This window comes from Leuciscus leuciscus, assembly GCF_965113295.1.
Source record: "Leuciscus leuciscus genome assembly, chromosome: 7".
Classification (NCBI taxonomy): Eukaryota; Metazoa; Chordata; class Actinopteri; order Cypriniformes; family Leuciscidae; genus Leuciscus; species Leuciscus leuciscus.
The window spans coordinates 469310-483692 of record NC_138731.1 but is presented as its reverse complement, the minus strand read 5'-3'; the positions used below and the strand labels follow the sequence as shown (position 1 = coordinate 483692).

Sequence of the window (14383 nt, the reverse complement as noted above, 5' to 3'; positions counted from 1 at the left end):
CATTAACATTATTATTTTGCAGCTTCCATGCCAGTGAATCAGACCTCATAATGTTTTCATTTCTTTTAATATAGCGAAGTGCACATTTAAATCTGGCATTAGTGCTTTTTTTTGTTTCAAACAAGGGGCCATGCCTACTTTTGCCTGACTCAGCCCATTTTTTAAAAGCATTACGAGCCTCTATATGAAGCTCTTCTACGTGTTCCTTCCACCCCGGCTTAACAATGCACAAATTTTTCCTAGGTTTATATAGAGGCCTACTCGAAATACTGAGAGAATCCACAATAGCTTCATACAGGGAACATAAAGCCTTACAGTGTTGCACATTCTTACAATTCATATCCCGACACAATAAGGCATCATTTGGGACCTCAATATTGGCCAGCAAAGCATCTGAATGATCAGCATACCTATTAAGATCTTGCTTAGAAATTTTTGACCAATTTATTTTCTCTACATCAATGCCATTGTCCACAGGCAACAACACCGGTATAGTGCCCGTGTTCAACACCATAAAAAAGGGTATATGGTCCGTAATAGCCAGATCATACTCAATCTTCATTATCTCAATGGAGTCATGGGCATCCACTGTACAAAGGCAGTGATCTAGCCAGGAAGTAGAGTGCCAGGCCTCACTGATATAAGTATAACTATCATTTGGCAATAGTACCTTACTAGATAAAATTAATCCACTGTCTGTACAAAACTGCAATAAATGATTACCAAATGAAGATTTTGCATCAGAAATGTCAGCATTCATGTCACCTAAAACATATATACAGGTGGATGAATTATCCTGAATAAAAGACATGATAAATGCCAATCTACTGAGGTACTCATCCTCATTATATATGCACTCATATGGCGTATAAACATTCAAAATTATTATCTTCATGTCATTACAACACAGCTCAATACCAATGGCCCAATCAACTCCCAATCTTATAACATTAACCAACTGATCATATTTTTTATTCCACAACGTAGCAACCCCCCCAGGAATTCTCCCCCGGACAACTTTAGCACTTAAGTCTGTTGTTGATTCACCTGCTCCATGAAAGTTTCTATGCAGGGAATTTAATCCATCCAGTTCTTGTTTAGCAAGGAACGTCTCCTGGACACACAAAATGTCACATCTCTCCATCAATTTGTCCACAACGACACGGCGTGATTTATCAGTATCACTGTGGCCAACACGCAATCCACGCGCATTATAAGACGCGACACAAATGTTCATATAGATGAATTAATTACATAGCAGCAACTGCAGACTGACTCCCGTGCGGAGCTACAAGTGTACCAAGACAGTTCAGTTCACCACCCCGCTCATTGCCCAAGACTTTGGAGCCACGGGCCTCATAATAGCGGCGAACATAAGTCCCGTCGGGCCAGAGTTTTGGATTGTATATATCAGCAACATTGTTACATTCAGCAGTAATGTGAAATGAGCCATACCTGCTATGGGCCGTCTCAATCTTCCGACACGTCACTATTCCATTCTCCAGTTTCTCAGATAAATATCCACGTAGCGTGTCTGCATCCAGCGTGGGAGAAAATCTAGTGGCAAACACATTCACCAACTTTGTTTTCACCACTCCAATGTTGCTCTCAGTACCGGTTCCAATTATTCCCACATTCCTCTGCCCACGTTTAAGGTGACTTTGCTTGTTGTGGGATTTCCGTGGCACAGTTCCTTTAAGGGACCCCGACTTTTTGCGACCTTCTTTCACAACAACGCTCCACTGTGAGGACTGTATTTGTGATCGTGGCGATGTTACTGCTACATCCAGGAGCTCCTGCTGTTGAGCGGAACCCTCCAGTCCCTTCACCCCCCCACATGAGCTACTGGCGATCTCAGCATCCAGACCCAGGTGACAAGACTTCCCTGCGGGAGACGTTGTTAACTCCTCCTGTCGATCAGGGCCTGCACGCCCCGACATCCCTTCACGTGCGATGTCATCAGCCCCTATATCATAACCCGATGTGCAGTGCGTTTCCACCGCTGTCACTCGGCGATCCATGGTCGCAACAATTGTCCCCAAGTTTTCACCCACTTCTGCCTGTATTTGCAATGCCCTCCTCAGGCCAGAAACTTCTTGGTTCAGTTGCTCCATTCGGCTAAGCAACGCCGAGGCATCCATATGGCCAAATCCCACAGGTGGCAGTTCATCCAAATAATGTGAAACAAACCGCGGAATATTCTCACCACACTCATTTAAAACCTTCAAACAGGCCTTGATATTATTCACGTCCTTCTGTGGGCCTTTGTGTCCGATACAGCGTAGCGTGGTATCCGGGCATACATCAAACAAAAGCCGCTTGGACTCCTCTATCCACTCAGATGAAAAGTTATTAGTTGCTAGCAAAACAATCTCATCATGGCTTAACGTCTTCATTTTAACCACGATGAAATTTAACAGTTCATCTTCCACTATCACCTTCCCATTATCCGTTTTATAAATTGCAGGTTTTATACGGGGGCAAGCCGAGCCTCCACCAGCGGCTCTCATCAACACTGCCGCCATGCCATCTAATGGGTGTGTTTTGGGCTTTTGGGGTAGATGAAGGAGGACGATAAAGGCAAATTAAAATAAATGACATTTCAGGGGATAGCCAAACGTTCAGTCCAAGGCATTCAATATCTAATACAGGCGACCATTCAATCAGATTACGTTTGATTGTGTCTTTCACATAGATTAACACGCCTCCCCCTCGCTCTTTGTCTCTGTCCTTTCTGAAAACATTGTATCCAGATACATTAACAGCAGCCTCTGGGGAATATTTACTTAACCACATTTCTGAGACCCCAAGAAAATCCAGGTTGGAATTATTTAGTAGATGTTCCATTTGATCGCTCTTTGAGACCATGCTACGGATATTAATATGTCCGCCTAATAATCCCCTTGGTTTGGAGCGTGGGTCCCATAGAATTTTTGCATGGTTTAGAGTTTGAAAAAATGTAAACTTACGATGTTTCCTGATAGCTGGATTGAGATCAGCAAGTTTTCGTTTATCACGAATAGGCCGCATTACCGGTGTAGAGATCCCCAGCATCGATGGCATGAATGATGAAAGCTCACCGCTGGCATGCGTCAAAGTTCCGGAATGTTCCTCACGTGTCGCTCCGTGCAAGGTTGAATCCAAACCGGAGGCCACACATGGACCCAGCACATCCAGGGAAGACTGCAGCATGCTGTCCACCGATGCCATCCACGAGCACCCGCACGATCCCCGGCTTCCTCCCACATTCAAACTCCGACTGCGGTTGTTGTCCCACCGGTAATCCAGGGCAGGTCCCAGGCGACAGTCGTGCACGTCTATGGAGAGGACGGCGTCACCAATACCGGCTCCATGCGGACCTGGGTTAGGCTCTACATCTCCAGCCAAGAGAAGGATAGTCAACAGCAGAAGGATATCCTGGTAAGGCCGTCTTGATTTTATTTTCCTTCGGATACCTGTATGATTTGGCAGGGTAGCTTGGCCTTTGTTTAGCAGAGCTCCGTAAATAGCATGTTGGCTCGATGCGTTTGGTCTGATGCCGTGCTGAGACTTTCCAAGCCCAGCTGAACCGGCACAACAACATCGCACAGACAGTAGGAGTAGCACAAAAACTAAACTTGCTACAAACAGACTTTTTGTGATCGTAACACTTTGCTTTGATGATATGAGATGGCATGAGCCAGTTTTGTACCAAAAATAGGGTTTTGCGTGGTTGACAGCATCATCTGTCCGCATGCGTGCTGCCATGTTTTTTTTTAGGAGTCAGGACCGCCGCACACCGCACACATACCAGGTTCTTCCGGTCATCAAAGGTTACTCAGCCCTGACTAAACACACCTGCCTGGTGTTCTCTAGTGGTCCTGCAGAGATCAGCCCTCATCAAACACACCGGCCTGGGGTTCTCTAGTGGTCCTGCAGAGATCAGCCCTCATCAAACACACCTGCCTGGGGTTCTCTAGTGGTCCTGCAGAGATCAGTCCTGATCAAAGACACCTGCCTGGGGTTCTCTAGTGGCCCTGCAGAGATCAGCCCTTATCAAACACACCTGCCTGGGGTTCTCTAGTGGTCCTGCAGAGATCAGCCCTCATCAAACACACCTGCCTGGTGTTCTCTAGTGGCCCTGCAGAGATCAGCCCTGATCAAACACACCTGCCTGGGGTTCTCTAGTGGTCCTGCAGAGATCAGCCCTGATCAAACACACCTGCCTGGGGTTCTCTAGTGGTCCTGCAGAGATCCGCCCTGATCAAACACACCTGCCTGGGGTTCTCTAGTGGTCCTGCAGAGATCCGCCCTGATCAAACACACCTGCCTGGGGTTCTCTAGTGGTCCTGCAGAGATCCGCCCTGATCAAACACACCTGCCTGGGGTTCTCTAGTGGTCCTGCAGAGATCAGCCCTGATCAAACACACCTACCTGGGGTTCTCTAATAAATAATACAGCTTCACTACTGAAACCTACATTATATTTCTCAGCAATGAGGTGATAACTTCACTGTAATTAAACCAACAAGCTTCACTATTAGGTTACTCACTAGGGGTGTAACGATACACAAAACTGACGGTTCGGTACGCCCCACGGTTTTGACATCTCGGTTCGGTTCGGTTCGGTGGGGTGGGGTGTTTAGAAAGCTAAAATTGCTGCTTCTTTTTTTTTCACAGTGGTTTAATGAACAAATTCTGTCTTTGTCTTTATATTAATTCAATTACAATTAAACTTTTCGCAAGGATAAAAAAAAAGATCTGCTAATGCTGTAAACTATATAGGGAGCCCACACATTACTATAACCTTAAAGGTTAACAACAGAGCCTAGACTTTTAGCCTAATTTCAGATACTATTTATTTTTAGATATAATAATCAACACTCAACAAATTGTATGAAAACATGTAAACTGCACATAAGGCAGTTTTCTCATTAACCCTCTGGGGACCAAGCTGTTTTTGGGGCCCTTGAGATGTTCTGACATGCTCTGACATTTGTGCTTTTTTCAGTTATTTATAAACATGTTAATGGCAAAGGTGTAAATTCACTCTATATAGCACAAACAGGCCTACCATAATATGCGAGCAACATGTATGTAGATGTTTGTATTTTTAAGAGAATAATGTTTATGCGTGGTTATTTAAAAAAATAAAAATGAAAGTTGCTGAAATAAGACCACAAAACTCATACAAAATATGTGCCCACAAGACTTTTGACTAATGGATGTTTTCTCTTGGAGTTCTAGCTTCAAAATTATGTGAAAATAGTCTTGCTTTATCGTTCACCAAAAAAAAATACATTGATTTAAATGGTGTAAAACAGGTTTTGCTTGGAAAGCCAATATGCGAGGGGGAGGAGTAGTTTACACCTTAGATTACCCAGTCCCACCCACTCTGCATAATGACTCTGCATAATTAGCCATTCATTCAGGTGTGACACTGACTGAGCCACAATGCAAGGACAAAATAGCCTATATATTTAGAAGAAGACTTATATTGACCATTTAAGATTTTGCTTACATCTATCTTGTAAATATGTTTTGCTATTTTATTAAAAAGGTTACAATTACAACAATAATTACAATTTCAGCAATATTTCTGCAAAAAAAGTACTCTTTCTTTGTAAAAAAAAAAAAAAAAGATTATAGGCCTACATTTTATCATATGTATTCATTAGTTTGAATATAGCCAACATTGGAACATCTTAGTCTATGACTTTATTTTTGACAAAATAGTATTTTATATATATGAGCAGAAAAGCTTATTTGATGTGACAGTATATTCTACAGTTAAAACTGTACCCAAATCTAGTCAACAAAATGTTGTCTTTCATACTTCGCCTGACTGTAACGCAGTAACTGTAACTGTAAAAGCAGTTTATTCTTTCACACACAGACGCGCGATTCATATTTAGGCTAAACAGTCTTTACAAATATGTACCCTTCATTCATCTCACAGAAACGCTATTCATATTATAGAAACGCGATTCATCTTTTTGTTTACATAAGCCTACAACGTTATTCCATAACGTTATTCCACATTAACACTTGAGAAAGGATAACTTAGCCTACCTCACTCCTCAGCGGGATCTGCTCCTCATATCAGCACGGAAAATTTTCTCCATAAGGTAGGCTATATTATGCCTCTTTGTTTACAGCTGATGTGGGGGCGTTTCACAGACTGAAATGGTTCTCAGAATTTGCGTTTGAATAGCACGCGCTCTCCGGGGCGTGGTCAAATTACTGTGAATTATCTCGTAATGAGCTCGACTGGAGTCGCTCTCTTTTTATACAGATTACAGAAGCTGATAATATTTGTTTTTTATATAAATTACTTCATTTAAAAGCTGCGATCTCAAGCTTCATGCCCGTGGGTCTGTTTCCCTGTTTGACTGAATTTTTCGAACGCGTTTCAAATGGGAGTTTACTGGCAGAGAGAAGGCAGAAATAGCATCATGTTAGTTTTTCTTTATTTGTCAAAAAGCAAAACACTTTATTTTTATTGTGAGTATACAGAAAAAAAATAGAAACTGAACAGGATCGATTGATGTATTACACGAAAATGAAAGATCAAAATTAACAGAGCATTTTGTGTTTATTTTTCATTGCTAAAAAAAAAACCGAGCAAAACGCGCGGGCGCGTTTTTGGTCCCCAGAGGGTTAACTTTTTTTTTCTACTCTAATTTGTTATTGAAATATAAATATTTACACAGTTGCTGTCATTTTCATGACAGATATTTAAAACATAGGCTACATTAAATAATCAAGATATCAATCATTAACATGTTAAGTAAAATATATTATATAGGCTAATATAGTGCATTTATTTAGTGCAAGAGTTAATTTAGGAACCAACAAGCTGTGGGCACTGAATGACTTGCCTGAGGTAAATATAAGGCTATGTGACAAACTAAGACGTTTTATTGGTGTCTTTCCACTGCTGAAACACTGATCGATTGATTACACAAGTTATGATGCCTTTCAGTAAGTATACTGTATCTTTTAACATACCTTCAGGTGTCCATTCATGTTTATTCTGTAACTGAGGAAGAGAATCGCGTTTACTCGCGCTCCGCGCTGCCGCTTTAAATGAGGAGCTAGTACAGTGATCTGTCACGCCACATCAAAGAGCGCCAAAACGGCATTTCTTGTTTGAATTTCGTGATCAAATAGACAGAATTTGAAAGATTACACCTTGCTTATTATCGAAAGTAACACAATACGGAGCTTGCTATTATAGGGTGTTAATGGTGGTTAGGCTATAACGCTGTATTCGTTGTGTACACATAAGACATGAGGTCCATTGAGCCGGGGCTGGGCCAGGGCAGCAGGGGGCGGGGCGTACTCGGTACGCCATGAGAGTATCGCGATACGTATCGTGGGTGGTGTATCGCGGTTTTTCGGACTCATGCACTCTCTCTCTCTCTCTCTGGTTAATTCATTCTAATTAGGGATGTCAACGATTAATCGACGATCGATTAATTGTCGATAATACATTTAATCGATACAACTTATCGATCATCGATTAAGCAGGTCTTCATGCGCGTGCGCGCTGCTCAACCGCGAAACATGTAAAGCGAGCGCGCTGGAGTTATGTTTGGGACCATTTTACACCTTCATCATGACTATAAGTTTGCGTGTGCATTCGCAGCCTTTTGTTTTGTGCAAATGTAAGTTGTAATACTGTTTATTTTCTGTAGGCCTATCTATATCTGATGTATCTCATATTGGATGCATTTGGTTAAGAATTAACTCTGTAGTAAAGCGTCAGCTTCAGCGCGCGCAGCTCAAACGGCAGTGCACGACTAATAATGACTATTGGGACTGTAATATCACATAACATTATAAAGAGAACAATATTGTAATAAAACATTGTGAATTATTTGGGTTTAGTTGCCGTGTCGCGTTGCTCCAGGAAGACCGCGTCCACAACATGAGTAGTTCTGAATGAATGGCACGTAACTTAGTTCAAGTTCACTTGTGCATGAATTTGCGTCATTTTGTGCAGATATAATTTGTAATATTATGTTTATTTTGAATATACCTGATTAATCTCATATAGGACGCGTTTCTTTTAGATAAATAACGTGCTAGCAAAGTGCTCCAGTTTAACAGTAGCAGATTCATTCAGCGCGTGCAGTTGTTCCAGGAAGAGCGCGTCCACAACAGTCACACATTCTAAGCGCATATGAGGCGGCGTTGGTGACACGTTGTATTAGTAGTTATATTTGATTATTAAATAATTAATTTAATTATCAATCACATCGAAACATTTTACAATCCTACTAGCCCTTTATTTATATTTAAAACCATTCTAATTGATTTGGTGAGGAACATAGCGTTTTGAGCAGCATTTGCAGACCCTGTCATGCTGTTATAGCCACTGCAGTAGACGCATATCGCAGTAGTAAGGCTAACGATTAATCGATTAATTGATCGTTAATTTAAACGACGATCGATCATGGGAATTTGTGAAAATTGACATCCCTAATTCTAATTCATAAAAAAAGTATATTACAGGGCTACTTTATTTCACTTCAGAATTCTCCGGACTATCTGTTCCGTCAGATTTTGCGCTGCAAAACATTCATGAGTCACAACAGCTGTTATCTTGTCCACGCTGGAAAATAATCATGACCACCCGACATGAATTATATAAATAATTTGAATAGCACAGCCATTCAAAACCAGGGTCTACCATGTGTGTAGTAAAAAGATCAGCGAAAGTAATTTTTGGCGGGAATGAATGTAAACAGGTATCGGATACCAGTCCTGTCTAAAGTTAATGTAAACAGTCAGGCCAAAAAACGGAACTGTGCATTAAGACTTGCTGTGTAAATGCAGCCTTAGTGTCCGAAAGTGGCATCTAATGTGGACTAGTACAATTTCTGATGTCAACATCATTTCTGAGACTGAAGGAATACAGAAGGTTTTTAAGAGCATGATGACCACGTTCTTTAAAAAGATGTTGGTTTCTAATCTGTATCCAGATTCTTCTCTCTTAAAGTACTTTAAAACTATTTCCACAAACACTGAGGTCCAGAAGTCTGAATATGTGGATGTCACTGGATTTTTGGACCATTAATCCACCAATAATAATAATATTAAAAAGGATAATAAAGGTACTGATGAGGGAAGTATAGCATTCCCACTAAAGCTAACCCATTTCCTCTCCTCTTGTGCCTGTGCAGAAGGCTGAAGTCTCGAAGACGAAGAATAATGTGGTGACTCTGCCTAAGCTGGACCGATGGACGTGGTACTGTGTCAGAGTTCAGAGTCGCTATAACTTATACAACAAGACAAGTGTCTTCAGTGACATCCACTGCACACGGACTGAAGGTCAGCAGATCCATCACTCACACACACACACACACACACACACACACACACACACACACTCACTCACTCACTCACTCACTCACTCACACATACACGCTAAGTTCAGTTTGCTTTCCAGTGAAATCAACAAGAGTCATATGTTGTTAATAACTCTTCATGTCTGATAACAGATTTCATTTGTCATTTATGAGTCTCGTGTCATGTTAACCTCTTTGGTTCAATAAAAGGTTAATGAACAACCCACACTCAAATGTTTCTTAAACATACAGCCATAGAAGTGAAAACTAAATATGGTGATCAACTGACACAACTTACCCCTCACTGCACCTTTACCTAGTAAAGGCTGCCATTCTGAGAAACATGATTCATTTAATAAATGTAGTTCTCTTAAGCTACATCATTTATATGGTTATTCAGCAATATCTATGATATTTATAACCTACCATTTATGGATCATGTTACATAAGGCAGAATCTATGCTTCAGATGTCATGGCTAGTCCAGCCCAGATGAATGAGTGTGAGACGTGTAGAGATTGAATGCTGTGTGTGATTTCAGGACTGATTCCGTACTGGCAGATATTTCTGTACTTCCTGTTGTCGCTGGGGGTGTGCTTCCTGCTGGGGCTGCTGGTGTGGTTTAGCTTTTACAAGGTGTTTAAGTCCTTCAAGAGCATCTTCTACCCAAATGTTCAACTCCCGTCTCACATTCAGGAGGTAAAAACATTTATACTCTTTATTACATGCTATGATATCACAAGGTTTCAATAGCCGCGTTTCCACTGTCGGGCCAGGGCCGGGCCGTGCTAGTGCGTGCCAGGGCCAGTCGCGTTTCCACTGTCACTTCCGGGGCTTGATCGGGGCTTACTCTGGGCCAACGGCCAGGATTTCTGGCCCGTCGAATACCTTGGGCCAGAGCGGGCCAGCTCGGGCTAGAGGAGTGGTTACGAACAGAGGCGGAGTCGGGAGACGGCAGCGTCGGATGATTCTGTCAGCATTAAAGACTTTTAAAATAATTTAACTCGCGTTCATGTTTGAATGCCTTGTGTTTGTGATGCAAAAGACTATGCGCGCTAACCATTACCATAGTAAACATGGTAAACGCTTGAAGATACGCATAGTAAAAAAACATAGTGAACGCTTGAAGAAATCAGACCATGCAATCATAAAGGCTATCACAATCATGTTTTTATTTTATCTGTCAGTAGCCTCGTCTCTTTATACCGGACTATCATACAATAAAGCAACTTTTTTTTCGGGAGCTTCCTCTGTTTCTCTGACGGAAAATATCTGTATGGGAGTCGAGAGAGTGCTGCTAAAGCTCCTCAGGTCGTATTTTTGGTGGCATATATTTGTAGAAATTATCATTCTTTCTAAATGTGATGTAAATATGTCCTGTAACTACCAGATAAACAGTAACAGACGCGCCTGAAGAAGTGTGTCCTCTTTCTTTTGTGAAATAGACCTAACAGTAATTTATTTCTGAGTGACTAATGTGCAATTTTGACATAAATTAATTCATTATGATCAATGTATCACTTTTTATTGTAAACCTGTGGTAAAACATCGATGCTTGGGTTTTAAATATTCAAGTAAACAACAAAAATGCCAGCAAACGGCCGCTTTTATCATGTTTGTTTTCAACGCTGTTTCAAAGCTGTTTCCAGTGATTTCTGATTAGTTTTCTTTTTTTTTTTTTTGGCCTGATTAGTTTTGGACTGATTAGTTTTCTGATAAAACTTCCATTTGTTGGTGAATGGGTTAGTGTGACGTTGTTCCAGAGAGGCGTGTTACGGGCGTGTTTTAGTGAAGCGCTGTGGAGCTTCTGGCCCGGCACGGCCCGTTTAAAGCCCTGGCCCGGCCCTGGCCCGACAGTGGAAACGCGGCTATTGACCTTTGATTAAATAGGGGTCGTCTATATTGGTCGGCTATGTGGGACATATAGGGGACCATCTATGGGGATTGTCTTTGTGGGTCATCTTTAGGGGTTGTCTATATGAGACATCTTTGAAGGACTGTTAGACCATCCAATGAAGGACTGTTAGACCATGTAATGAAGGACTGTTAGACCATCTAGTAGTAGTAGTAGTAGTAGCCTTTGTCACTTAGTCACAAGTACCAGCGAAATTAGCCATCAACCTGTCCATACAAACATACATACAATATGACAAGGGGGTAGACAGGACAGGAAGACAGGGGATTGAGGAAAAGAATACAGCATAACATGAGGAGAAAAAAAGGCAACCCCCAGACTATGCTCCTGTGAGGAGTACAGTGTGGGAACAGGAAAAAACAGTGATTGCATATGTGTATATATGTAAGAGTTCGTGTATGTGTAGCCCTGGAGAGTCGCTACGCCTGGCAACATAATCTAGGTGCCTCAGTCCGCAGGATTGTCATAGCGATACACAGTAGTTGCCATGGAGACAACCTTGATCAGGTCCCAGACAGAGTCAACAATCAGCAGGTGTCTGTGGGGAGTGGGGGAAGGAACGCAAGAGCGTCTCGCTGCAGTGCTCTTCCGGGGGAGTTGTTGTTCCAGCAGCAGCCTCGGCCAAGGCCAGTGCTGGTTGAGGGGGGCCTAAAGCAGATAAGATTGGGATTGTTTGGTCTTGGGACAAGTAGCCGTATTCAATTTACACAGCTATACTCCTGGTCCATTTGGGTCTCCGAAACAATCCATTTGTCTTTGCAAAGCTGTGAGCTTCTCCATGATGTTATCCATATTGTGGTTCATAGTCACAGTCTGAGTGCTGACAGCTCTGCCCACTTCAATCATGACGGGCAGCCCTGTGGGGCTTTGGACAGCTGTCACCGTCTTCTTAATTCCTCGATAAACCAGGGCAATGCCTAATCCAATCAGCAGAAGACCTGTTATCATGGTTCCGAATAGGTAGATATCTTCAATGTCCTCCACGGAAAGAGCTGTCAGACACACAACCCGCCACCTCTCCCACGCGTCCATCGTGTAGCCAGCTGCGAACGTTCCGGCAGGGCAGTCAGGTACCCCCGAACCCAAGCTTCTCGTCGAGAAGATGGTGTCAATTGCGTTGAGAGACCAGTTGATCAAATCCATAATTTCTTAGTTTGGAGAGCAGTGCGGAGAGAGTCTCTCAAAGTACAGGACAGTAGACTAGACGAGACGAGAGGAGCAAAGCAGGGGAGGTAAGGGAGAGGAGGGGAAGAAAATGCGACCGCCTTCGTTGAGAGCCAAGAGAGTGAGCTCTTCATCCTTATCCAATGAAGGACTATTAGCCCAATCCAATGAAGGACTGTTAGCCCAATCCAATGAAGGACTGTTAGCCCATCCAATGAAGGACTGTTAGCCCATCCAATGAAGGACTGTTAGCCCATCCAATGAAGGACTGTTAGCCCATCCAATGAAGGACTGTTAGCCCATCCAATGAAGGACTGTTAGCCCATCCAATGAAGGACTGTTAGCCCATCCAATGAAGGACTGTTAGCCCATCCAATGAAGGACTGTTAGCCCATCCAATGAAGGACTGTTAGCCCATCCAATGAAGGACTGTTAGCCCATCCAATGAAGGACTGTTAGCCCATCCAATGAAGGACTGTTAGCCCATCCAATGAAGGACTGTTAGCCCATCCAATGAAGGACTGTTAGCCCATCCAATGAAGGACTGTTAGCCCATCCAATGAAGGACTGTTAGACCATCCAATGAAGGACTGTTAGACCATCCAATGAAGGACTGTTAGACCATCCAATGAAGGACTGTTAGCCCATCCAATGAAGGACTGTTAGCCCATCCAATGAAGGACTGTTAGCCCATCCAATGAAGGACTGTTAGACCATCCAATGAAGGACTGTTAGACCATCTAATGAGAGAGTATTAGTCTTGCTCTGGAATAAAATATGTTCTCTCTGTGTGTCTCCAGCTTTGGTTGTCGGAGACGCCGCATCTTCTGCCTCCTCCAAGCTCCGGCTCTGTGTGGGATCAGCTGGACATGATCAGCGCTGAGACGGACACAGTCCCGGACATCCAGATCTCCATCCCTGAGGATCAGGACACCAGCGTTCCCAGCCGGCACGGCAGCGGAGACTCCGGCTTCAACTCAACAGAGGAGGACTCCAGTCTCCGCCAGCTCAGCTTCACACGACACGACACACACACTGACCACAGGTGCAAGACAGACATGCAGCACAGGGAAGAGATGCATGATGGGACGCTGGAGATCTGCGCTTAACAACACAAACACATGACAGTCAAACAGACATGACTTAGACTTGTTTTTCTCCATTCAAATCATCTTATTGTACTTGTGAAACCTTTGTGTGTTTGTCATTTCAGCCATATTTTCATTTCTGTATTTAAGCATGCAGATTCTTTATGATTCTTATAGAATCTTTATTCATCCATTCGTTAGCTTCACACTCATCTCCACCCAATGTCAGATTAAAATTGACTCTATCATGTGCAGTCTCCTTGTTCTTCTTCAGATTCTGTCACTAGGAAGTGTTTGTTAAAACCCTGTTCCTGTTGTTTACATGCATGTTTGCTCCAGGAAGGATTTATTCATTCAACTGTTTGTCTATTTTTACTCTTACTGCATTTGTTTGTAATTATAATAACAGCTTGAGGCTCTACAGCACGTGGAGAACCTCACAACAATAGTTATTAATAAAGCTGAGGTTATCGCAAGCCTTGGTAAACTGAGGTTAAACAAGACCTGATGGTTTAAAGCCCGTCGTCTTCAAGACTCCTCAATTAAAAGGAGTTTTTCAAGTTTTCCAGTTTCTTCTGGACACATGTACACTGCAAAACTATGGAAATACCTGTGGCATAAAAAGCAAGGCGCGGTTATGCTAAATGATTTCCGGCCTATTGCAATAACTTCTATGTTGTGCAAAACTAAGAAGCAAGTTTTGGCTGATCATGTCATTTCAACTGTGCCCTCGAGGTCAGATCCACTTCAGTTTGATTATAAGAGTAACAGATGATACTGTACTGACCCTGCTTAATACAATTACTTCAATGAAGACACGTATTCTCATAAAAAGGCTTGTTGATCTTGATGTTAATACAGGTTTAGTCCTCTGGATTAGAAA

The 14383-nt window shown here is 42.5% G+C and overlaps 1 protein-coding gene across 2 annotated transcripts in view; it reads left to right on the top strand.

Annotated features, from left to right (window-relative positions):
* LOC309502710 (interferon alpha/beta receptor 1a-like) overlaps positions 1 to 13750 on the top strand; it is a 34262-nt gene extending 20512 nt beyond the window's left edge. For both annotated transcript variants that reach the window (XM_082175206.1, XM_082175205.1), the window contains 3 exons: positions 9170 to 9317; positions 9875 to 10032; positions 13213 to 13750. In XM_082175206.1, coding sequence (XP_082031332.1) covers positions 9170 to 9317; positions 9875 to 10032; positions 13213 to 13521 — 615 coding nt within the window. In that variant the 3' untranslated portion in view covers positions 13522 to 13750. The remainder of the gene's footprint in view (positions 1 to 9169; positions 9318 to 9874; positions 10033 to 13212) is intronic.
* The last annotated feature ends 633 nt before the right edge of the window (positions 13751 to 14383 follow it).